A 27,828-nucleotide genomic window follows, 5' to 3' on the forward strand; every position below is an offset into this window, starting at 1 on the left:
GTTATTGTAAAATTTAAGCTAAAATACATATAAATGAAAATTATAAAATTATAAAGAAATATTTTAACTTATTTACCATAGGTATAATGTACCCATGTAACATGTTATGTTGAAATAAAGTGGCAATGTTATTGTGACGTAATCGCGTGTCACTCTGGGAATGGAAGACCATGTTTTATTAGACCATGATTGAGCCTGTATTGTTTTCCTAATGAAATTAGGTTTATGGGATATTGAGGCATTATGGGCTCCATGCTCACTTTTTATGAATTAGCGAGGAAGTAACAAAAAAAGTAAAAAAAAAAAACAAAACGGACACTGAAAATAAAAAGTTTAAAACAATTGAACTTGCATTAACGATTAATGCTTTAAACAGTTCCATATGAGCATACCTGGGATAACTCGGGGCATCTATACGAAAGTGATGTAGCAAAATATTTTATCGACAAAAAAATATATCGATGTTACTGTCAACATCTAAATGTTATTCGGCATAAAGACATATTATTTTCTCCTCATTTTTAAATAAAAAATAAACAAATTAAAACGTGTAGGTATTTATATGTATATTTTAAAATAGTTTTATAATATATGTCGGACCCTGACACCAGAAAGACGTATTGCAGCGTTATAGTTCATTATTTTAGACGCCTGTATAAAATCGATTAGCAATGTTGAGCTACGTATTATTTCGTTGTAACGAAATAAATTAAGTTGCGTAGAGAGTAACGCCGTCTATTGGCGCATTGTTGAAATAAAGTTGCGTAGAGAGTAACGCCACCTATTGGCGTGTTGTTGAACTGAGATGACAGGTAGAAGGCTTTGGAACGTCGAGAGGTTTCTCTCGAGTGAGCGTAGGCACGAGTTGGCGTTTTTGTCGGTATGTTGGTAGACTGGTCGAGCAGGTTTGCCAACTTGACTGAGGCGGGAGCGGAGAGGCTCCGCCGCTGGTAGTTCTTCTTGATCGGCCCGCGCTAGAGATCGGACGTACTCGTTAGCCAACCTCGTGCCTAACTCGCTACGTTCCTGAAGGTTTATACCTGAAGGATTATTCTGATAGCTTATAGAATCCCGCGTTCTTTAACCATTTAGCTAAGTGTTTTATTTCAAGTGTTATTTTGATTTCTTATGTTTCATTAGAAGCTTACTTTTGTGAAATAAAGAAATGATGTGTTATGTGTTGTTTTAACTTGTTTTGAAAAGATTTGTCCCTCTGAGTTTGTTGCCGGTCCCATATAGGGATAAATCTTCTCATGTTAGAGGCGTAGAGTTGGAGCTGGCCTAGCTTGACTTGAATAAAGATTTGAACGGTTTCATGTGATCTTTTCATTCTCAATTTAACCAGTCAACATTCTAATAGCAATTAGTTCTTTTCATCATATAGTTCTGAAATATAGTAGGCACTAGTATGGTTAACGAGTCCTAAGGTTTATTTCATGCACTGGTAGCATGGTAGCATACTGGTTTAGCTGTGAAGTAATACATCGAGATACTACCCCACGCGCCCACCGCCTTTAAGACCCTCGGTACTCGACATATATAATCAATATTTTTTTCCATATTCGTCGGTATTAATGATTGCCGTCTAGATGAAAATACCCACTTTAAACTGCTAAACGTTCTTACTCTAAGATATGAATGGTACTGACAGTAAATTGTCATTTTGATTGAAATGACATCTGCATTCTTTTATTATCTTAAGAGGCTCGATATTAGATATGACATCGAACCTTTTTATTGTAATCGAGAATGTTCAATGAGTACATGTATTAATTTAATTATATCGACATCTTTTTTATCGATATCAAATCCCTAGAACTTGCCCCGAGTTATCCCAGGTATACATATGAGCCTATCGAACCAAGCAGTAAACTTTACTGTTCGTACGTTACGTACGAACGAACGTACATTAGTTGATATTGTAATAGCAGTTAATCTTAATGAAATCACTTCAATGTGTGCTCGATAGATCATATTTTTTTCAGTGTTCTTTCCGCCATTTCGTCACTTAGATGGTTCGCAGTCCTCAGCTGCGAGTTCATCCAGAAACTTCCTACTCCTTTTATATGAGCATTCCTAAAATAGATACCCAGGGAACTAGATAAAAATGAAATACAATCTCGTTTCCCATTCAATAACAAAAAGCCTTAACCAACCATAAGATGCTTGTGAGTTACGTCTTTGTGTTACTAAAGATTTTAATCAATTATATAAAGTCTTATCCTTGTTAAACACAAAAGTGAGAGTCATTTTTATCAGTAAAGCCATAGAGAAAACAAGTCAGAGTGGTCACTCCATACATCAGTTTTAGTACCAAAACGACTATTATTTTCGTAGTCGACATCTAGCATCGAGTAGCGGAATTATCAGTACTGCTACTTGACAATAGATATTCCGACGACCGAAAAGTCTAATGCTCAACAATTTTCAGCTGATATTATAACCGGATTAACCGGAACTCTATTTTCAACTCCTTCTGCTTTTAATATTAGTTGTAAATTGTTGTTCAATAAAATTTACGTGAGTCGCGACACTAGAGAATTCTAAATTCTAATATCAAGTAGCGGTAATGATAATTCCGCTACTCGATGCTAGATGTCGACTGCGAAAAAGTATGGAATGAGCACTCTATTCTTACTTTATTTCCCTATGGTAAAGCTAATACTATAATATATAATATATAATATATAATATATAATATATAATATATAATATATAATATATAATATATAATATATAATATATAATATATAATATGGTTGGGGAGCCCAAGAGGGGACTTTTGTAGTTACTCGAGCGCGTCAGATTAATATATGAGTGATATCTTGCTACCCTGTGGAGTTTACCTTAACCACTTTCAGCCGTCTATGTTGAGCCGTTGGTTGGTGGGGGGTTCAACAAATCGTTAAGCAGATTGTGGATTTGGACATTATACCTAGTCCAAATTAATGGTATAATTGTCCTATTAGGTACTAAATCTGACAATTATTTGTACGCATTTCCTTTATCTGACCGTTAAAATGTGAAAATCGGGCGTCGAACTTGTGATCGTCAGAGTAAGGAAATGCATACAAATAATTGTCAGATTAAGTTATAGAAAAATTATAGCATTGACTTGGACCAAAACGACCAAATCCATAAGCTACTTAACGATTTTTTAAACCCTCCACTAACCCCCCGAAATTAAAAAAAAATGTAGAGGCTTTCCTGTTCGCTGGAAAAGAAAATTTTATATAACTTTCTTTCTTCCTATTATCTATTAATCTTTCGATTGCAAAAATCTCTACGACGCTCGAATAACTAACGTAAAATGGGGTGATTAGGGACAAATCCGAAGTTCAAACCTCAATAAATGTAAGTTTTTATATCTAGTACGTTTTATATATATACCTACTTGAAAAGTGTTCCGGTAGTATGAACTTTAGTTTTTCAATGATAATCTGTCGTTTCATTTCATAGATTCAACGATAAACACAAAATAGTAGGAAATCCCAGCTCACCCCGTGCCCCGTAGTCGGGGTTAGGAGGGATAGAAATTGAGTGAGATGGGACAATTACTAGAATTGACACAATATTACAATAGTTTGACTTCTCAAGAGAATAAAGAACGTAACAATGTGATAATTCTGGTCTAAAAATACCATCTCACCTCCCTAATACCTCCTCACCGCATTCATAACCCAACTGCCCTCGTAATCCCTACTCACCCCATTTTACGGTAGAGGTACATTTAGCATCTCCGACTCCCCAGCTAGAAGATTTCTTTTCTTTTTTTATTTGCTAGTTTAAATATGAACAACTCTCGTCTGCGTGAGATATGTTTATGGCTGCAAATCATACATATTCCTTGGCTATCTCAGTTTTATTTGCCGGCAGATTTATGTGCCGTGAGCTACGGTTTACGACTTTCTATTGTTGTTTCTGGATTTTTTAAGATAACACAGATCCGGGCGTTATTAATTTATAGTCAAAAATAGAGTTTTACAGAGAAATGGCGAATGCGAAGTCAAAAATAATAATTTATAGCTAAAATGTTAAAAAATTCGTTTATTGAATATTTTTTCACAGAATACTTAGGTATCTTATTGATATTGTTCCTCCCACTATTTTATAGCTTTCTGCCACCTTTTTAAAGGGTCTAGCAGGCTAAGCGAACAAGAAGTGCCCCCAACGACGGATTTGGTCATTCTTTCAGGTGGTGTACTGGCAGATCCTAAGAACACTCTATGCTTAATATCAGTCCTCGATCTTCTTTTGTTTTCGAGTTATTCAGGATAATATAAAATCACCAGTGTATCATTGAAAGTGTCATATTTTGTAAACTGTTCAAGTTAGATTAACCAAAGAAAATTATATTTGACAACAATAAAATAGAGTACAAAATGAATATGTTTAACCTGCATCATGTCCTTATACTTCATTATAAAAAAAAAAACATTTTATTTTACTTCTCATTATTTTTTATACTATTCGCGGAGGTACACCTACAAAAAAAATATGCATGAGTAGCCACTAATACCCACTACATACACATATACAAATATTTGCATAAATGTTCGTGCGTCATGTCAAAAAAAAACATTATCGAACAAGGATCTCGGAAACGGCTCTAAACATAAAAAAACTCAAGACGAACACAAGTCACAAGACGAAGAACATTCTGTTTTCATTCCAACTTAAATAAAACATTGTAAACAGAAATTCCCCTTTCCTTGCGATAATAGCTCCCGTGAATACACGCTAGCACGCCCTGTTGCCTTGTTTGTTATCAAAACAATTCACCAGCCGAGCTGCCTTTGGAGAAATAACAAAACAAATCAATTTCAAAATGTGTCAAACATAAACATACGTGACATACATTAGGTAAGTGTCAAATACAACCCATTATATATTTTCGTCGTCTTACTTCGTTGAAATTGTGTATTTATTACTATAATAAATATTTAGATTTTATTTTACAAATATTGTGAAAGCCAGTAATCATGATACGTCAAATCGGCAATGAATTAATGTTTGATATTTCTATGAATTATTCCGTTTCTCACTCATAAAATTTGATTCAAAAGCGGCTATATTCCGTCGCAAAAACATAAACTGATATAAAAGAAGGTAGAATTTTTATTTGCCTGTCACCGATTTATATAGACTTCATAAAAAAAAATATTGAAAAAAATAGACTCCATCAAAGGATAATTGAATGCACAATTTCGCTTCGCATGAGAGGTCACTTTTCAACGTTGAGAATAGAATGCTCTAATATGAGTGTTACAAGACTGCCCCACAAGGCAGCTGCTCGTCAAAAAAATTATAATAACACCTTGATGAAATGATATCGTTACAAAAATTACGTGTCACAACAAACGTCAGAATTAGAATATTATATTTGTTGTGGAAACATAGATACACTTTATATTTAGACAGGTAGACAACAATAATAAACTAAAATAAATCATTATAAAATAGGTTGGTCATTTGGACGACCGGTCTGGCCTAGTGGGTACTGGGTAGTGACCCTGCCTGTGAAGCCGATGGTCCTGGATTCGAATCCCGGTAAGGGCATTTATTTGTATGATGAATACAAATATTTGTTCCTGAGTCATGGGCGTTTTCTGTGTATGTAATGATTGTAATGTGCGTCGCCTAGCACCGATTGTGTACAAGCTTTGCTTAGTTTAGGGCTAGGTTGATCTGTGTAAGATGTCCCCTAATATTTATATTTATTTGTTATTTATATAGGTACCAAAGAAAAAAAATACATACCTAATCCCTACTTACTTAAAAACACAAATCAAAAGATATTTCATAAAATAATTGTATTTGTTCCCTAGGTACTTCATGTTTATTCATCATCATCATTATTCTAAAGAGCCTAGCTCTTGTGGAGTAATCGCCATTCCGTTCTTCTCTCTGCAACTGTCATGTTTATTACCTAAACATATTTTTCTTTGCACACTTTTACTTTAAACTAGCCCCGTTAGTAGAAAGAGATATTCTCTTCATAAAAATTTATTTGCTGCCCGGTCAGTATGGGTAATAAAAAGATACCCATCCAACTGTCAATAGACATTGGCAGTTCTTAATGATCAGGATAACTTTTTCAAAGGATATTGAATTTTATTACATTGTCATAAAGAGGATATTCCATTAGAAATTGCTAAGGCAGTGATAAGTTTTCTCCGATAAACTTATAATAAACTTTTAAGCTGAAGATGTTATTAAACTTTTTGCAATTTTGCATTTAATCATTGAGGTTGAGGTTGATGCCAAGTAACTATATTATAAGTTTTAAACAGATGTCGGTTTTCTGCGTATACTTATGCCTATCAGCACCACCATAAATTAGCAACTGGCATCTTTATTCCAAATTAAAACGTGCAGTTACTCTTCCGGCGCGATTCGGGAAATGAATTAGAGATTTACTAGATATGAAATAGTAAAGATATGGGACGTTCCACGGCAAAAGGTACCTTATGGCGGCTGGCGCTTACGTCGCATAGCGCCGCAATACTTAGGGCATACTGAAAATTCCTGGACTGGCCACTTAGAAATAAACCGGGCAAGTGCGAGTCGGACTCGCGCACGAAGGGTTCCGTACCATAATGAAAAAAAAAACGGAAAAAAATGCAAAAAAAAAACGGTCACCCATCCAAGTACTGACCACGCCCGACGTTGCTTAACTTTGGTCAAAAATCACGTTTGTTGTATGGGAGCCCCATTTAAATCTTTATTTTATTCTGTTTTTAGTATTTGTTGTTATAGCGGCAACAGAAATACATCATCTGTGAAAATTTCAACTGTCTAGCTATCACGGTTCGTGAGATACAGCCTGGTGACAGACAGACGGACGGACGGACGGACGGACGGACGGACAGCGAAGACTTAGTAATAATAGGGTCCCGTTTTACCTTTTGGGTACGGAACCCTAAAAACGTCCCCCAAGTCACTGCCGATTTAAATATCTTCATGTAAAATCATAGGTTAGGTACACAACTCATACAATAACGCCTATTTTCTTTATTTGGAGTTTTTATTTGGAGACACTTAAAAAAACCGGGCAAGTGCGAGTCGGACTCGCGCACGAAGGGTTCCGTACCATAATGAAAAAAAAAACGGTCACCCATCCAAGTACTGACCATGCCCAATCACGTTTGTTGTATGGGAGCCCCATTTAAATCTTTATTTTATTCTGTTTTTAGTATTTGTTGTTATAGCGGCAACAGAAATACATCATCTGTGAAAATTTCAACTGTCTAGTTATCACGGTTCGTGAGATACAGCCTGGTGACAGACAGACGGACGGACGGACGGACGGACGGACGGACGGACGGACGGACGGACGGACGGACGGACGGACGGACGGACGGACAGCGAAGTCTTAGTAATAGGGTCCCGTTTTACCTTTTGGGTACGGAACCCTAAAAATAAGTCGTCTTATATATCAGAATCCAGAAACTCTCAGTATGGCCCACGTAATATTAGAGCGGCGTTAATAATAGCGTAAGCGCCAACCGCCATAAGGTACCTTTACCCGTGGGACGTCACATATCTTTACTATTTCATATCTAGTGAATCTCTAATTCATTTCCCGAATCGCGCCGATATAATCGAATAGCAGATAACCTCGAGCTATTAAATGGTTGGCGAGGAGCGCAGCCATCAGTTCCCACATTATAATAGGTATTCATGGCTGCCGGGCGGGAATGCCTTTGCCGTAATTACACTGGTTAAGGGTGATTTAAAAGGTTTAGAATGAAAATAATGCCTTTTTAAGGAAATATATTATGTCCAACAACTTTGTCAGTAGAAAAAGGCGCGAATACAAATTTTCTAAGGGACGATGACCCTTCGCCCCTACATATATTTTGCCGCTACTTTCTACTGATGGAAATGGCTTGGCAAACTATAATAATATGTCCCTTACGACATTTGAAATTTCCACCGTCGATATGTAGTAACTGACATTAACAAGACACGTTCGTACGTTTCCGTGAAAATACGATGGAAAACAATTACTCATACTCATATTTTATTGATAATATAAATGACAGCTCAGGCTTACATGACTAATCTACATTAAAGGCAGATAAATATACAAGATTCATACATTTGAGAAAAAAATAATTAAAATCATTAACAAGTCAATTATTGCGATATTATTTACTGAATTTCCTTTATTTATTTGAATTCTTAGGCTAGGTGTTTTATAATATGAATATAAAAGTAAAATATAAAAACACTTTCAAAACAATAAAAAATACATATAAACATATTATAAAAAACCCAACCTAGGTTGCCGCCGGCAGCGGTGCTTGGCCCAAGCTGCCGGTGTCCAGGGCCGCAGAGTGAGGAACCGACGCACTATACGCGCCGTGTCCAAAATTACCGCCTTCTGCATCTGACCCTTGATCCAACCACCCAGCGAGAGTCTCTCTAGGTGTTGGTCGAGACTCTTCGCTATGAGACCGTTCGCTGACACAACTATCGGAACAATGATCGTCGAGTCAACATCCCACATGGCGGTAATCTCGTGAGCTAAGTCTAGGTACTTGCTGGACTTGTCCTTCTCGGCCTTCACGAGATTCTCATCATTATTATGCACTACATCTGTATAGATATTCATAGACATATCTAGAGCTGTTTGTCCCAGATACTTCTTGGCAGCTACCAATTTGATTAATTTAAAAGCGCCTGCAAATCCACCTTAATTTATTTTTCCGGCTGGTTAGCGCCAATTAAAATGGACGGTAAAAATATTTCAATTAAAAAAGAGATTGGCTTTCGAAGCAACAGGCGGGTAATTTTATAAGTGCCCAATTAGAGAAATGCCGTTAAAATTAAGTTAATATATCTCCAGGAAAAAGCAACGTTATTCCTATAAAATAATTAAGTTTAAGACTCATTGTAAGGCAAAAGTTCTTTATACAGTGGACAGAAGTTAAAAGCTTGTGTGAATATTATTATTAATATTTTTCATTTATTTATTATTTATTTCAGATAAATTTTATCCATAGAATTGATAGTTTGGTTTATGGCTACGTTAGTTACTTATTATTATTATTTATCTATAACTAACCCATAATTTGGCATAGAAGTAATTAAGTAATGGGATTATCATCACACAGGTTATTAGAAAAACCCTTTCATGGAGGTATTCAATCAGAAAATAAGGCCTTATAGACCTTAACTTTACGTATTATGTTTTATGTATACCTAAATGACCCTGGCTACATATTTAATTTTTTTACCTATAACGTTGCCCGTTTTCAAAGTCAGCAAAAATGTATATTGTATTGTACAAGAATGATTTACTGAACAAGCAAATAACAGTTTCAATAAGGATTAACATTATGCGTACCCGATTTAATAATATCATCCAAAAAACAAACTGTGCATAAAAGATTTACCTTCAAACGAAAAATTCAACTTCGTTCTACAGCGCAATGAGCTCGAAATATTCGGAATCTGATATTACGTAAATCTCAAAGGAATCCAAAAGATATTTCACAGTACAGGATATCTAGCAGTACTTATAAGATGTTTCATTGTCCAATAAAATACGAGTAAAGTCTGCATTGGTCAAAGGACCCGTCAAAGTAAAAGGACGAATTTCCGGTACTTATTTTACTGCCATTTTAGTTTCTTTTTATGTCCACTTTTAAAGAGTACCTTTTTAGTGGATTTGAGGGTAAATAAATGAGCAAACTATTAGTGTAGTGGATTAAATCTTTAATTGAATATAGGAAAAGTTTCTTATAATAGATTAACTTTTTTCTAATGTTTGGTTCAATCAAGACGACCACCTAACATCATTATTTTATTCGTTTATTTATTTAAACTTTATTGCAAAATACATGAAAAGTACAAATGGCGAACTTAATATCAGAAGGCATTCTCTACCAGTCAACCAAGGGCTAAAATCCGTCCCTACAATCCATACTAACGCGAAAATAATTCTGTCTGCCCGTTACATCAAATTAGATGAAATTTATTATGGAGAAAGTTTGAGGCCCAGGGAAGGATATAGGGTAGTTTTAATCAATCAATAAATCCATCATCATCATCATCATCATCCCACGCAGACGACGCGAAGTCACTGGTAGAACTTATATATTTTATAAATGATACATTTACATAATATGTAAGTATATAGTACGCATATGTATACAAACACAAGTCGAGATATCAAGCGACCGCGATAAACTCATACCATTTCAAAAATAGAAATCCTGCTTGCCCTACATATTCACGGGGCTAGACATAGGTAATGCAATCTCACGCTAGATTTACTAGGTACGATCCAAATGAGATTCTGTCTGGTTTACTACGATATTTGCAATTCGATTTGGACCCCAAACTGAATTGTGATCGTTAAGAGAAAATATAAAAAATGTCAAGAGAGACAGGTTCTAAATTGTGTCAGCAGCAGAAGTTGCTAAGCGGGCGAGGTGTTCAAAATGATCTTGATGCGACTTTATTGTTAAGAGAGTAAGAGAGTGTCAAGGCAATTTTGAACACCTCGCCCGCTTACCAACTTCTGCTGCTGACTGTACCTAAGGTAAACGTACTAGTGCTTGACATGCTAATGCCCAATAGATGACACCTTGCTGTCACCTCTATTGACAATGACTTAAGTTTCAAGATAACATGTACTGGGACCGCGTCGAGCACCAGTACGTTTACCTTTCTTCTTCTTCTTCTTTATATTTAAGAGCTGTGCTCTTGTCGGTGGAGCAATCTCCACCTCGTCTGGTCATCTGCCAACTCCTTAACCTTCTGGTATGACACGACCTGAACCTTACCTTTAGGTACCTATACAATATTTTAAATGTGTGCCTAAAGGACCTAAGTTACTGTCCTAGCTGGGGAATGAAGAAATCACGAAATTACATCTCATTTTGTTAGAGTAAATAAAAACGTACGTAAAAGTACCAAAAATTGATTGGCAAATTGTGCAAATACCAATCTTATCTGATACAGATGGAATTGATTCTTACTAGGGCTTCCAAATACCGACCTTCTCACAATACCGGTATTGATACCGAAAATGTCTTCGTCAATACCGGGATCCCGGGATGACCATTTTAATGGATATAAACTGTTTATACTGCACATTTCGATTGTTTTTGAAAATACCGGGATCCCGGTATTCCATTTAAAAATACCGGTATTGAAAAATGAGATTAAAAGACGAGATCCCGGTATTGCGGGATCTCGGGATCCCGGTATTATATTAAAAAAAAAACTTATTTACCTACCTACATTTTATTTGGCCATTTGCAAATAAGATTTAACTAAGGAAGTCGAGGTTTTTTAAAGGTATCTGAATTGAATCTTTATTCAATATGTTTTAAAACGTCAGATAAATTTAGGTATAAACATACATACAATCTTCAATTTCTAATCCAATTACTCTAAGGAATAACTTTACAAGGTTTTTTTTCTATGCATTTAAAAGTAACAAGTCCTTAGTTTAAAGACCAAGTTTTTACGACATATTATCTTATCCCAAATTCTAAGCCTAAGCAGGTTCCTTTCTCCGCTTCTTTTACGACCCATAAAGAAGCTACAATAAAAAACTTAGAGCACCGTTAATAGTATACAGTCTTAATGGCTACATGAACGCAAAACATTTGTCAAACAACACGGAAGAAAGAATGAGCGCGCCGCGCTCTGTCAAACAACCATTGCCACCGAGCTTGTCATTAGTCAATCTAGTGTACATAAAGTTTCCTTATACATATTTAGAAATAAATTAGCGCCACTTGCACCATTCCTCTAACCCGGGGTTAACCGGTTAAACCTGGAGTTACCATTGGTACCAGTACAATTTAACATTGGGTTAACAATTTAACCGCTTAACACCGGGTTAGTGGGATGGTGCAAGTGGCCCTAAGAAATTCAAAATAGTAGCACGTTCATTCTGGTGGTTACGTCAGTATTTAAATTTGCCACTAACAGGAGTTCTCTGTCAGAAACTCTGACACGAACGAACGAACGTTAAACGTTGTCTGTCTGTTTGTTGTCTGTCTGTCTGTTGTGTGTGCAATCGAATGAACTACATGTTATCGGGTCTTGCGGACACTAAAGTTTTTACCTCGAGCCTCAAGAAAAGCCTTTAAGGCCGTGGACTGGACGCACACGGCGCTCTTCGGGATTTCGCTCGTGACAACGAACAAACAAACACAAAAACTATTCACAAAATTCGCTCCGCGCCCCTCCAGATCCAAAGAAGCCCATCACGCTCGCCGCGTTACCAGAAGAACCGTGAAAATATAGCACCGCGCCAAAAAATAGTAAATGAACTTAAAAGTCTTACCAAGTTCTTTTTCCTGGTGCACTGCAGCAGCTCGCTGTAGAGGCACTCTGCTTGCTGAAGCTGCACCTCGAAGGTCTTCTGGATGGTGCCGATCAGATAGTCCCGCATGGACTCCAGGACCGTCTGCTCGCCGCTTTCCGACGCATATCTGTTAAGATAAGATAAGATAATATAAGATAAGATTTCTTTATTTTTAAAGCTGTGTTGGTACATAGATCTTATAAATAACAGAAGTCCATCAGCTTGCCTAATAATAAATAAGAAATAAGAAAGAAAAAGAGGAAAGAAAAGCTTGAAGAATAATAGTTAATTTCAGTGAATTTTATTTAAAGTTAAATTTATGTTTAGGGTTCCGTACCCAAAGTAAAAACGGGACCCTATTACTATGACTTCGCTGTCCATATGTCTGTCCGTCTGTCTGTCACCAGGCTGTATCTCATGAACCGTGATAGGTAGGCAGTGGAAATTTTCATAGATGATGTATTTCTGTTGCTGCTATAACAACAAATATTAGAAACAGAATAAAATAAATATTTAAGTAGGGCTCCCATACAACTAACTTGATTTTTGCCGTTTTTTGCGTAGGTAATGGTACGAAAGTCTTCGTGCGCGAGTCTGACTCGCACTTGGCCGGCATTTTATTTATAGCTAAATTTGTTTTTTTTTTTTGTTTTTGTTATTGAACGAGAAAAACAATACAGGGGAGGTACTAGTACATTTTCTGAGATTCCTACTACCTACATAGAATAGGTGTACGTCTAAAACCAATTTGCCTACGGGATAAGAAAGATTGCCGATTTATGTGTACGCATAGAGAGGATTATAGGTTTCTGCCTCGTAGATTAAATTCGATCGTTGTCATCGAGGTCTACATCTTGCCATACCTTGCAATTTATAGTAAAATTTAATATAACGCTAGAAATTCCTGACTAATGCTTAATAGTATAATAGTACATTTATACTTCGATAATAGAAAATATGAATTTTCATTTATTAACAGTTCGTTGCTATTTTACTTTGGTGTAGGAAAACCGCATGAGGTAATCTGCATATATGAGTAATATGAGTATAGTCCGACAAGAAATTGTAGAAAATATTGAAGGCGCCACTTTCTACGGAACTGTCAAATTTTGACGTAAAATGCTTTAAAGATAAAAAACACTATATTTCACCTATTGTATTGTACTTACAAAATTACACAAACCTTAACCTAAACTAACAAACACAAAAACTATTCACAAAATTCGCCCCGCGCCCCTCCAGATGCAAAGCCCATCACGCTCGCCGCGTTGCCACAAGAGCTTTGCAGTGCTTTAAAGAAAAAAATCCGTACTAAATGGTTGCCATTTAGTACGGAAATTTTTCAGTTCCTTTTTATTTAGTTACTACTATTTTATGTTGCACTATACCTAGCAAGCATTCATAGGCTTGTACAAAGTCTTTAATATCCAATGAGCTCTCATTGAATATTAGGTCCATAATTATGACAGTTAATTTTTATGTGCGGACTATGGTCAGAGCTGTGTGACGTATGTCAGTATAAGCTGGCTTATAATTAGTTATAATCAATTTACGAGTAAGACATTTTAATTATCATTTCGTATTTGCATTTACAAGCCACGACATTTATATCATACATCTGAGTTAAATAAACTTCAAACAAATTGCAAATTTCAACGAAAGTCCCTCTTGCAAGTAAAATACGACATATATTATGTAGAAGGGTTTATGAAACTTTATTTCTATGGTTGGTCATTGCATTGGTTAAGTTAATAAGGGATGAAAGTTTGTACCCAAGTTAGTCAAAAGTTGGTTAGCCAACGGGTACGGGTAATCCTATCCCATCTCATGGGACGCTGTACATACATACAATGTTTTCTGTTACGTGTTTTGTTTTCTGTTTTGCCCTATGGTTGACTGGTAGAGAATGCCTATAGTGGCATTAAATCCGTGTATTGTACTATTTTATTTGTGCAATAAAGTTTAAAATAAATAAATAATAAAATCACCATGTATGTTTTATGCCACTGCTTCGCAAAGTCAAAGTACAAAAGTAGCTTACTCCGAAGCTCGAAGTTAAAGCCGGATAATCCCTCTTCATTGTTCACAGTCGAGCGACATAAGCGAAATTACTTTATTAATACTCTCCTTAGTCTCTTTTGTAAACGGATCAACATTTAAGTTATTTTTGGGTGTTATTTAAATTGCTTATCCCTCAGCAACAAAAAAGCTTGCCAAGCGAAAATTGCTTAGCGCGGATTCTGTCTTTGCTTAAGAAAAACTTATACAAAAAATTCAAGTCTACATTGAAAAAGAAAACATTATATATTAACTACTCCTACCTACTGTAAACGGGGTAGTTACCTACAGTTTTTCAAACAATACGAATTTTAGCAAAGATTTATTAACCAATTTGGGAAACTAATCAATTGTTACTAATAAAAACGCATTTTATTCAAATCATTTCTTGGGTAATCTAGTTTTCACAGAACGAGTTTTAACTTAAGTATAAACTTCTTTATGATAACATATTATATCATATATGTAAATACAACCTCAGTGTGTATGAATTGCCTTATATTGGATATCATAGACATACGGCCCGATTCGAACTTTAGGATACGTCAAATATTATGACTAGATACGATATAGATTAGATATGTCAGTGTCAAAACTGATGTTTTTCTGAAATACGTCACTTTTGACACTGACATATCTAATCCATATCGTATCTAGTCGTAATATTTGACGTATCTCAAAGTTCGAATCGGGCCGATAGTGCTCGCCGATGCAATGGCATTTACAGCGATAATGCAACTTGGAAAATTGTTTGCGTAAACGGTTTGCAGCTGATATGATAAATTCATGCTACACTCTGCACTCAGACGTACTGTATCGCAATGAGATCGAGACTCCTCACAGGCGACGTCTGTTTGTCAATCTGTTTAAATGTTTGAAGCAAGTCTAGACGAAGTGAAGTGGCGTGAGACAGGAGATAGATGTGCAAATGTATGACTTGTTACTCAGTTGTTCAAATACTTTTGTTAGCTTTGCGCTGAACTGATTTTATTTCTAAGACTTGAGTCGACTGACGATTGGTGTGATGTGATGAGATAGACGCGCGTGGTTTTCTAGTAACTAATAGGTACGTTAAATATATTTAATTGAATTTTACTTTTTTACTATCCAAAATAGTTACTGTGGGTATATATTTCAAAAATGCGACTTTTTTTTACGTGACTTAGCACTTAAAAAGTTGAAATGAACTATATTTAATCTTAATTATTATAATCTAAAAACCTGAGTATGTCTTTCTCTTTAAAGCAAGAACACTCAAAAGACTTCGGACCAACACTACAAATAGTATCATGCAAACATCCCGAAACTAGGTGCATCAGAACTCCACTATCTCCGAGGTGAAGGTTTTACGACGTTTATGGCTTCCTACAAATGGTGATATCTAGCGAAAGTTCCAAACTCCCGTCTCCTGATAAACTTTAAAGCTGTAAGTCCTAAATCCCATGTTTAACTTTAAACTAGTGATGTAGCTTCGTTAAAAGAGATATCGATAAACGTTGTCAGGAAAAGGAAAGCATAAAATTCTCTCAGACATTTTAATGAAAATTTACTGCTTCTCTCTCTCTCTCTCTCTCTCTCTCTCTCTGTTTTATCTCAGTAATATTAGCCTAGGTTAAATCTTCAAATATTTTCTTCGAATCCGTTCAGTTTCAACATGCTTTTTCCTGTTTAGCACGGCTTTCGACATTTATCCTTTCGTCTTATATCACAAAATGAGTGATAGTAGGCTGAAAGTCTTAGGAAATTTCTAGGATATGGTTTGAATAATTAAGTGATTTAAACTGCCGAATCCGACACAAGAGCAGCCGATTCAACAGAGCCACGCCGTTTTGTTGCCTAAATTTATAAAATACATATATGTATGTATGTTAGTCTGTAAAGTATTTGTAATATGGCCCTTGGCGTCGTGTTTAAATTTCTAAATAAATTAAAGGTTAATTTACTCTAAGACCCTGATATATTTCTCCTGTCACGAGATTCGGTTCATTTTATAAAGAAATTCTTAACGAGTTTTATTATTCCCATTTCCAGTCCAGCACAACTTTAAATCTCTTCTTCGTTTACTGCGATGATTAATTTCTCCGAGAACTGTTTCAACTGAATCAATATTGACTGTCGGATGAAATATGAGCTCTCGGAGAAAATACAGCAAATATGGAGCGTTTGCCACATTTATATGGAGATTCTATTGTCAACCATCCAATATCTGCAATAACTGCATTAACGTTTTCAAATGTGGTAAAGATTATTGACCAGCGGTGGCAGCATGGTTCCATTTTTATCGCCTGTCTCTATGCCTGTCACTTTCGCCGTAACATACTGGTTAGAACGTGACAGGTGATAAAAATGCGACCGTGCTACCGCCGCAGGGTTTAAATATGAATTAGATGTCAAAAAAGTTTGTATGAAATTCACGTAAGAAGAACCACCAACAATAAAAATTCCGTGAGTCACCAGTTTTAATTAATTAATAATTATATTGAACACAAGGGTTGAATATCTTCTCTCGAAAATGTTTTTCTCCCGTGAATAAATATTTTGCACAGATAATTATTCACAATTAAATACACGATAAGTAAATGTAAAATCAAAAGCCCCGAAGCGCGAGAGATAATTTGATTAAAATCAGCCAGAAGCCATATTGTTTGTATGGTTTTTCACTTTAATTACTGTCATAGATTTTTTTCAGATGTTTAATTCGGTTTAAACAAAAAAGGCTTACAAATACGATTAAAAAAAGCTAATATTCTGATCCGTGTCCGACCGAAGTTTCATTTCCGGTTTCGGCATAAAAATCAGGTTTCGGCTGAAGGTTCGGTTCAGGATGGTTCAGGCCAAAAAACTGTATTTTCGGTAACTATATTTCGGTAGTTTCCAACCGATATTTCGGTATCCGTTTCGGCAGATTTCGGACGGAATTTTAGTAATAGAGTACGTCGAAACTAACCTTGGGCTGACTTTAAAGTGACACAGTGTGGAGTGTACACGACATACTTAATAAGGAATATCAGGCAAAAACTCTGCAAAGGGGGTGCCACTATCACTATCTATCACAATCTGGGGGTCTACCGCGAAACAAGAAAATCGAAATTTCGTTATCTTCACTTTTGCATATTCGTGCGATAAAGATGCAGATAACTAAATTTTGATTTTCGCGTTTCCCGGTAGGCCCTTATTAACAAACCGCCTTGATGCAATGTAATATTTTATTGTCTGTGAAAACTTGTCAAAAAACAGTTTAAGGCACAGTATGTATAAGTTACTCTATGGTTTACTAGGTAGCTTAGTGCTGCACTCTGGCGGTAGAACATTGCAGTAATACCCCCTATTATATCTATAATATTTTGACGTTTATGGTGGCACCCTCTAGCGCGTACCTGGTAAGTACCTACTTACGTAAAAGACGCATATAATATACCTATGTCGATAAAATAAAGACAAGAAGCTTTTCATTTCTTTAAGAATTTTATATCAGTATACCTACTACTTTCCTTATCTTCTTTCCTATATGTGTGTTGTGTTTAATGGAATTACCTAATGTAACACGTGAATGTTGAATGTCTTTATCATTTTTCTTATTTTGCCAAATAAGTGTCGTGATATTTGTTTTTATTCCTTTTCATAAAGCACATAATATAAGTGGCTTAGTAAAGTTCAAGCTGACAGATTTTCTGTGACGATAACAAAAATGAAATTTTATATGTGAGTAGTAAATGTAGGTACTTTGGGCTTTTCATATTCGAATAATATTCAAGGAAAAAATATTAAGTAGGCCGATGCGTATTCTGATTGGAATATTATTACAGGTTATGAATTCGATCCCTACCTGTTAGCTTCCGAAGCCACCTAGATTTATATACGGGGATCGTTCTTACCTCTATAGGGGACATGTACGTACAGCTGCAGAGATGTACTTGGTCAAGCAGATCTTGTCAGTAGAAAAAGGCGGCAAATTTGAAAAATGTAGACGCGAAGGGATATCGTCTCATAGAAAATTTGAATTTCGCGCCTTTGTCTACTGACAAGATTTGCTTGACCATCTACAACTGACCTTCCCTGCATAGAAATTAGTTTGCAGGGGGCTCAACTATCTCTGCAGCTGACTGTACATAGATAAACTTGTCAGCCTTTGAAGCATTCCATGGACTGTTCCGTACAAACACATTTTATTTTGTGTACCTATTTGAATTAATTTCTCAGTATTTTAAGGAGAGGATTACATATTTTTCTAAGCAAATTTTTTGATCCTCTTATCAGTTATCACAGAAAAAGGAACTCCTAATACCTGAAAATCATCAGAAAATTCGCGTTTGTACGAGGCAACGGTACACTAAATTCGTGGAACACTTTACGTATTAACAAAGGCCTGGTCGTCACGAGCTCTTAGGCTATACTTAACGCAATACCAACTGGCGACTGAGATCATAAAGCTATCTCCTTTACCCTTGTTAAGACGAACAAAGAGTGAAAAAGATGGCATTGTGACCTGATTCGCCACTTAGTTTTGCGGCAAGTAGGTACGAGTATAATACGTACTTGTGTACAAACGCGATGAGGTCAGCCGCGCGGCCGCTGCCGTCACACACCACGACGGGCACGGGCGGCGTGTCGGTCACGTACTCCAGTACCGCGCGGACCGTGTTCGTGCCGCCCTCTATGACCAGGCAGACCACGGGAGTTGATGAATGTGTGTCTGGAAAGAATAAGGTAGTTGTAATATACACACACACTACACCACATAACACTACACTACATAACACTAGCAATACTCGTAGCTATATTTATGAGTTTGACCAAAAAGAGGTGACAAGATGAGGACGCGTTTGGTAGCGGCTGACGAGAGCATGAATTAGGCAAGAATTGGTTAAAATTCAATTTCATATACATTTTTAATCATTAAGTACATTTCAAGGCGTGGATACAGGACTCCAAATAATTTAATTCCTAATGTGCGTCATCTGGGACTGAACGCCTCGAACTGTTGCTTTTCCAACAAAATATTCAAAATTAAAAAAGTTAATGTCATGTAGTAAAACTCGGAGCGAATTTTATTTTATGCAAAGAATTTTGAAGGAGATTCCTCTCATTAAAATTTAATTAACTTGGGTTAAACAGAGGAATTACGGGATTTTTTAGTAATGATGTTATTGAGAAAACATTAATTCGTTCGTGGTTTATTAATTGAAGCAGGATGCAGCAATGATTCCATTAAAATATAATTTAAGAGAATTTAATTACAGCAACTCAATTATTTGAAGATTAGGCATGATAATTTCATTAGAAAATTACCTATATTTAAAAATAATTTCAATGGCAGTTTAGAAGTTTTATCCAAAGTATTATCACAACTTACTAGGCCCGACACTAGACACTTAGACAGGTTGTTAACAACGTTCGATTTCTATAGTTGTCATAGATAAGGCCGTCTCTATATTGCGACATAAAGTAGTAGAATTTAAATAAAATGGAACTAAAAAAATTGTTGCCATGTTTAAGCATTTTACGTCAAAAATATGACAGTTACGTAGGAAGTGGCGCCCCCAATAATTTTCTGCAATTTCTCGTCGGACTATAACTGGATGGTGTTCAGCAAAAATGAGTCATCCCACATCACAAAATGTCAACTTTAAGCGTCAAATTTTTGAGTTGACATCTTATTGCAAAATCAATGTGGGTTGACACATTATTGCTTAACAGCATCCCTGTAAAGTTGACAAACTAAAGAGGTCGGTGCTCTGTAAAATTATCCCCTTAAGAATTTGTTTTGCGTTTTATCGAAAGTAAAATGTAAATGATGATCATCTTTCCAAAGCTCCCATTCGATTTGTTTTTCAAAGGATGTAGATGTGATCCTAACCTGAACAAAAGCATGCAAATTGGAACGTCCGTAATGATTCGAGAGATGGGCGATTCAATTCATTTTGATTTTGTGATTTGAATAAAAAAATCACTATGTGATAAGTGTGATAACAGAAGTTTCAATACCTACGCAACCCATTTATACGTTTTAAAATCCATCAGCACTTAATACCAAGTTTCATCATCATCATATCAGCCAGAGGACGTCTACTGCTGGACATAGGCCTCCCCAAAAGAGTGCCACAATGACCGGTCTTGCGCCACCCGCCACGCCACCTTGTGGGGGGTCTACCCACGCTGCGCCTTCCGGTACGTGGTCACCACTCGAGAACCTTTCCGCCCCAATGGCCATCGGTTCTACGTGCAATGTGCCCCGCCCACTGCCACATAAGTTTCGCGATTCGGAGGGCTACATCAGTTGGAGTCTGGCTAGCCAAATTTTGACAGATATTTCCTTGCTGTAAATGCTGTATCACCAATTGTCTATGATTTAAAAAAAAAGTTAAAAGTCATTTGTCAAGTTATGTCATTCATTGAAATTGTTCGCGGTTTATACGGCGTTTATTTTAAATAATATTAATAATGACTATACCGAGTGAGGTCCGCAAACTATTATTTAAGCTCTTAAATAATTACGACAATGTGCGAAGTCGACGTGAAGCGTTGTATAACGAAAAACTGCAATGTTTACAAGCCGTAAACAATTTAGTAGGTTAGTGCTCTATTAATATTTTGATACTTTAAGACCTTTAAGTACTAGTTCTAATATTTGCCTAAAACTTTAATTAATCGTACCTGAATCTCATAAACAGGACAAGTGTGTAAAGAAACGGATAACCAGAAGTTCTGGAAAATATCAATAAAATCGAAACATTGGAACGTAAACATATGTGTTTGTCGTTGACTGTTCTTTAAATAGTGGTAGAAATTATGTGAGCTGACTTTGAGTGCACGTCAACGTATATTTAACTTATTTCCTTAGGTACCTTACGTGTGCACAGAAAATCAAAAATATTTTCTTGTATCAAAACTATAATTCCTACTACACAAAGTGTGACCAGCCCAAGATTTTTTGAATTTGCCGCCAAAAAATTGTGTAATATTTCAGTAGCCAGACTATATAGTAATGAGTATTTAATCTAAAGATTTCGATCATTAGTCCTTTTATATTATTCTTTTCCTATCGAATACACCTAATCAAATAACACAACCATAAATAACTATACAACGTGCACACACGCTCAATGTCGTTCCATTAAAATGTAATGACATGTAGCTCAAAGCTACAAATACAATGAAATTGATTCCATTTAACAATATACCTACATGTCATGCCTGTGACCGCATGTTAATTGACTCTTCCCATCGTACTAAAATTGCGATTCTATTAAGCATGCTTTTTTATTTTTTTTATCGATATCGATTCGCTCGCTCCCATTAATTGGGTCTGCCTCATTCCGCTTAAAAGTATGTGCTAATGCCTGCTCCTGTATTTTTCTCACGCCAGAAACGAAATTCATTTGGAATACGAATGGTTCTTTGGAGCGATTCTTTGACCTTTTGGTGAGAAACGTTTAAACTGCATTCGATCTTGACCAGAATTCTGACTACGCTATTAAAGTCGATAAAACCACAGATAACCTGAGAAATTATCAAAATCTCTTTTGTACAGTGGCGTTCAAAATGTGCATGGATAGACGTCGACCGTAACGCCTTAATATTACGGTTGAAACATCTCCATGCACTTTTATTATTTATTTATTTATTTAGAAATTTAATTCAGGCAACAAGGCCCATATTACAAATACCTTACAGACTAACATACATATGTATTTTATAAACTTAAAACTAAACACTATTTAGTCGACAAAACGGCGTGGCTCCGTTGCATCGTTGGTCTTTTGAACGCCAGTGTACATTTTCATCCGCAACCAATAGTTTTGAGATGGAGAAGGCCCCTCTAAATCCGGGCCTGCGCAACCGGTGGATCTGAAATCTTTTTTCTAACAAATTTACACCCTCATCTCTCAAGTCAAACTACACATCTAATATAAGAAAAGTGTCATGAAAAGTAAATAAAAGGTGTGCATAAATTTTATGGCAGCCGGAGTGCGTAAAGCGGCCCCGTAAAGCAGACAGTGGGAGCCTTTGTAAATTTTATTAGATCACACAGGTGCGTTTGACGGGATCTTAAAGAAATGGGCTTAAGAGGGGGCGAACGCAACATTGAAGTTTTAAAATTGAATATTTACCCGTTTATATCAGAGGCAAATGCTATGACAAAATTCACACGGAAACTAGACTATATTTAGGTACATGGGCAGACCTCAACCAAAACCTAAAAAGGTTTAAGTTCAATGTAAATATATTTTTCCTTTTTTATTGTGGGACGTACCACATTTAGTAACGCATTGGACCGGCAATCCAAGGATGCGGATGTGGGTTCGAGTCCCACGTAGGCCAGAGTTGACATCTGTATTTACAATTCATAGGCAATGGACCTTTTATAGGTTTAAGTTCGCTCAAAAGAAAAAAAAAACAAGAAAACCTGTCTAATTTTTCACTCATTTTCAGTTTTATACCATTATTTTGCAAACCATAGCAGTATATTTTTTGTATAAAGTTAGTCACATGTCACATTGCCGAGGGGGCAGAGCAGCAAATTTTTAAAAAGTATATTTTCAGAGTAAGTAATTGAGATAAAAGGTAATTCACACGATGGTCATTTCCTCTGGTCGTTAGTTTCGCGCGGCGTGCCATATCTTTTGTCCCCTTCTAACACCCTGGCTTTGGCTAGTTGACTGAAATAAAAATTTTCATTTCATTTCATTTACGCCCCCTCTTAAAGAAATGGGTTTAAAACCCGGCTCTTTACTTCCAAAATACGAGTCGTGCTTGCCTTTGACCTTTCCTTGGCTGAAATTCAAATCGAGTCTTTTGGAGTTTTGAGAGTGGCATTCATTATTAATTCTAGGTGCGACTTGTAATGCCCCATTATTTATTACTGAATTTAAGTTTGTCTCATAATGGATTCTACAGATAATGATGATAATAATGAGACCGTTTATTTTGACAATTTTCAATTGAATCTACTTAGACCTGCTGATTACTAAAGATACTTAGTGAGATTTCGTCCCTGTATACGTATACACGGTGGCCAAAAAATAAGTGCATTCCCGTTGCCAGGGAGGTTTTGGGATTATACTGAGCAACTTTAACTATCCGGGGGCCTACGGCGAAAACCGAAATTCGCAAATTGCGGGGATCTTTCCCTTTTACTCCAATGAAGGCGTAATTATAGTGACAGAGAAAGATGCCCGCAATTTGCGAACTTCGATTTTCGCGGTTATAGCCCTGATGTATAAAAGGACCATTATGTAGGTATATTTATTTGCTTGGCTGGCAGTTTCAAAGTTGGATCTGTTTATCAACTTTGCTGCAATACAGTTTCATGAGCCAAAGCGTCCGTTGACAAAGCGGAGTGCATCAAAACTTATTCCAACTCTCGACAATCTTTACCAGCAGATCAGGGCGTATTCTGAGATTAAAAATATGATACAAATACCTAATATAATTAATAATACTTTAAATGATATTTTTCACGACCAATAATTGTAATTAATAAAGTACCTATACAATAAATTACACTTATATAATTTTATTATCTTGTACAAAAAACTCGATCTCCTCTTGAATAAACTGTTTGCTGTGCCCTACAGGGTGTCATATGTTGCACACAACTCTATGTAATAGGTTAAGATACAATGTGATATGCAATAAAGATTATGAATATGAGTATAAAACACAAGGTGAATGCGATGTTGACTGTATTTTAAATAATTTTTTCTCAAAAATGGACGGCAAAGTCGACTTTGCCGTTTAAAAAATAGGTTGCGAAGCGCGTAGTTTATGGTCAGTCAAAAATTAAAAAGTTAAAAACATTGCAGTCTCGATTTTGGGACTGCAATGTTGCATACAAATTCCATTATTTGTCGAGTTCCAAACTTTTTAAAAGTTGAAATGGCCATATCAAATGAAGGCACAGGCTCATTAAACAGCCAAACAGATGATTAGTACCGCGACTATTTAGCTGTCTCAAATAGGTTGGCGTATTTTCTGCAGAAAAATACACTTCTATTGTTTTATTAAAAAAATAAAAAGGCGGCAAAGCTAATTTTTTCAATTGTTTCTACTTTTTTCTGTGAAAATATATACGTAAGAAAGTTGCTTTTGTAAAATATTTCTATGATATTTATATTTCTTGCACCATTTTTGAGAAAAGCACTATATATGACTCGGCTGGAAGGCTACTTGCTGGCTTCGGATTCAATTAAACGGACTCCCAAGGTCGTCCGTTTAAAACGAATCCTCAGCCTGCAAGTAGCTACTTCCGAGCCTCGACAATAATGTACTAATTTCACACCATGCATGAAATAAAGCGCCAGAACATTAATTGAGAAACTTAGACTGAAGTATTTTTAGACTTAATTTCTATTTTATAAGTCGTATAGAACTATAAAGTGTGGGTAACTTGACCGTGATGTCATAGATCTCTACAGTTTGCGTTCAAAAGTATCTGTTACAGTACTTATAATTGTTCTCCATTAATTTATAGATTGGTACTTATATGTATTACTTTTGATGCTGACCGTGCATTCCATTGTTGAGCACAAACGCTGTCTACATATAAGTATTATTCCATTGTTGGCACATAGCGTTTCGTTTCGGTTACTGCGATTGTCATCTCGGTTTTGTCTAATACCCCAGACCTCCTTACAATGTACTTTTAAGAAGATTTTAGTCTATTGTTCATCATGACCCTAGAGGTTCATCATATATATCATAATCATCATGTTGATATAATATTTTTAAAATCGAAATACGCCTCCAGACTAGCAAAGATTAATTTTGCAACAATTTCTCGTGAAAATTGTTTAGCAGTTCGTTCAAGTGTTCAATTAACGCCCCAATAATGGCTGCAATTTTGCAAGCGCAGTTTCCATTATTGCTTTAATTTTAAAATTGTTATTTCCCTACATGCACCCGGACAGATGGGCCAAAATAGCAACCGAATGGGCACCACATATCACCCGAGGCAGAGGCAGGCCAAAAATGAGATGGCGAAACGACCTGGACTCATTCTGTGGGGACTGGCGGGAACATGCACAAAGCCGTGACGAGTGGCGAAAGACCGGGAGGCCTTTGCCCAGCAGTGGGACACAATATAGGCTATTTAAAAAAAATCACTACTTGACTACTTTGTTTAATACAGCATCTTTTCGAGCGATGGCGCCATACCTTTAGCCTCCTCTCGAGTAGATGGCAATACTTTTTGAAATTTATCAAATTTAACACATATCAGTAAAAAAATAAAGATAAAAGTCAAATGGCGTTCTAAAAGTTTTAATCATTTGTGTCGAAAGATGGCTGTAAATGTACTGACTACATAATTTACTTTGACAATATTTTGATTATATTAGTCTAAATTCTCTTTAGAGTAACTAAGGTAATTGCGAATCTCGCCAAAGGTGGTAAATTTTTAAATTTTTATGTTTATACAAATTGGAATCTCTCAAGGAGGCGGTCCTGCTTAGAACAAAATGAATTTTACAAAATCTAATAGGTAAGTAAGCATTAAATTGCTTGAATGTATTTGAATTCCTTAGTCAAATCACTTACTCTGATAGATACTTACTCGTGCTTACTTACATTCATTGTCACAACAGATTTGCCTCACTGATTTTAGTATCTTCATCATCATCATCTCAGCCATAAGACGTCCACTGCTGAACATAGGCCTCCCCCTTATATTTAGCATAACTAGTATAGCAAGATAAAATATAGCAAGATTTTAGTACAGCAAGATAAAATATTCGCAAAAACGCAGTCGTAGTATAAGTACTTAGATTTTTTAGAGTCTGATGCTCGAATGAATCAAAAGAGCTTCATTCGAGCAACTTTTGGAGAGTCCGACCTCCGAACATTACTTATAGTCTACTTGTATCATAACAGTAGAATAACTAAGATAATAAGTAAGAATATTATTTTAAAGTAAAGAAGAAAATAATTCGGTCATTAAGTATTTTGTTTCATTTTTATGCTTTAGAAAAGAAATGCTCGGAACGATCACTACTATATGGAGAAAAATATCGATAATTAGTTTATCAATATTATATAGAAACTCTTTACATGTCATAACATTTGCCCCCTAAAACTTTATAGCACTAGCATAAGAAGAAGATAGTTTGATTCTCTCCGTCTATGATCCACTGGTAAGTCAAGTTGCCAAACTCTTGCCAAGTTGCCAAACTACAAGAACTCATTTTACCATTCATTCCAACATAATTATGGATGTATTAAGTCTATGTCAGCAGTCAATATCAGTGCCGAATCTTATAAGCCTTACCTGGCCTCTTCAGTAAAGTGTTCAGCATTATTTTGCGCCGAATATCCAGTAAGCCAGGGATACTGCGACAACACAGTGAGCCGGATTCTATTTTATAAACTTGTGAGAGTTTTGATATTATTTTGACACGATCTTGATATTGAGCAGACCACCAATCAGCTATAGCGGCTCTCGCTGATTGGTGCTGAATGCAATCGGAGATTCGGGAGTCGTCTCATAAGGCATTTCACTGGCATTTATTAGTGCGCGTGGGTATCTGTCGGTCGTATACTCATGGTCAGACAGAAGTTTTTGTGGCAAAATAAAGTGATTGACATAATAAAATATCGACATGTCTGTTATCGATGTTACCTTAACGTTATACTTAGATATTTATTACATTCTATAAGAATATAGCTACCGCGAAATACGCAACACGTTCGATATCTTGTTCTCTTTTGATATATTGGTAGTTTTCTATTCTTTTGGCACCTACTACAGTTTACGTTTTAATTTTTAAATAAGTACTAAATATATGTAACAAAGAAATTATGTACAGTCACCAGCAATAATATGTTACTCTTTGAAGGCTGCAAAAATATGTGACACGCTCTTATGGCTCTATACAAATAAGATCGTGTCAGATATTTTTGCGGCCTTCGTTGTGTAACATATTATTGCAGGTGACTGTACCGCTTTGTAATTGATTTGCATTATTAAAATTTCTCGGTAACTTACCTACAGCAAGTAGAAGTTCCATGTTTTAAATATTAATCTACAGACAGATTTATCGATGTTTCATTTTCTCAAACACTCGTTTTTGCCACAAAAACTTCTATGTCTGCTCATGGTCGTATCAAAATAAGATCAAACCGTTATCAAATTGTGGAAGCAGAATCGGCCCCAGGGATACGGTGACACCACAGTATCAGCATTAATAGCCATAAAAGGAGATTTAAGGCCCTCCGTTCATTGTGCGCCGAAATTGATAAAAATACCAATATGTAGTGTGGGTGCGTGATAATAAAAAGATATTGAGCTTGGGTAATTGAGAGTCTGAAGGAATTTGAGGGTTTAGATAAGAAAGGTTTGTTGCCTAGAGATAAAAACCGACCTGTTGACGCCAAAACGCTGGCCTAATATTACAGGGTTCTATGTTTCACTTTTATCGAACTGAAATTTGAACATT

General features: G+C 36.0%; 1 protein-coding gene across 10 annotated transcripts in view; it reads right to left on the bottom strand.

Annotated features, from left to right (window-relative positions):
- The window catches only part of LOC134798418 (transient receptor potential cation channel trpm), a 407,980-nt gene that overhangs the window by 63,235 nt on the left and 316,917 nt on the right, over positions 1-27,828 (bottom strand). For all 10 annotated transcript variants that reach the window (XM_063770838.1, XM_063770837.1, XM_063770836.1 and 7 more), the window contains exons 8-9: positions 18,932-19,088; positions 12,317-12,464 (exon numbers count right to left, since the gene is read on the bottom strand). In XM_063770838.1, the coding sequence (XP_063626908.1) occupies positions 12,317-12,464; positions 18,932-19,088 (305 nt within the window). The remainder of the gene's footprint in view (positions 1-12,316; positions 12,465-18,931; positions 19,089-27,828) is intronic.

The sequence above is a fragment of the Cydia splendana genome, chromosome 16, assembly GCF_910591565.1.
Source record: "Cydia splendana chromosome 16, ilCydSple1.2, whole genome shotgun sequence".
Taxonomy (NCBI): Eukaryota; Metazoa; Arthropoda; class Insecta; order Lepidoptera; family Tortricidae; genus Cydia; species Cydia splendana.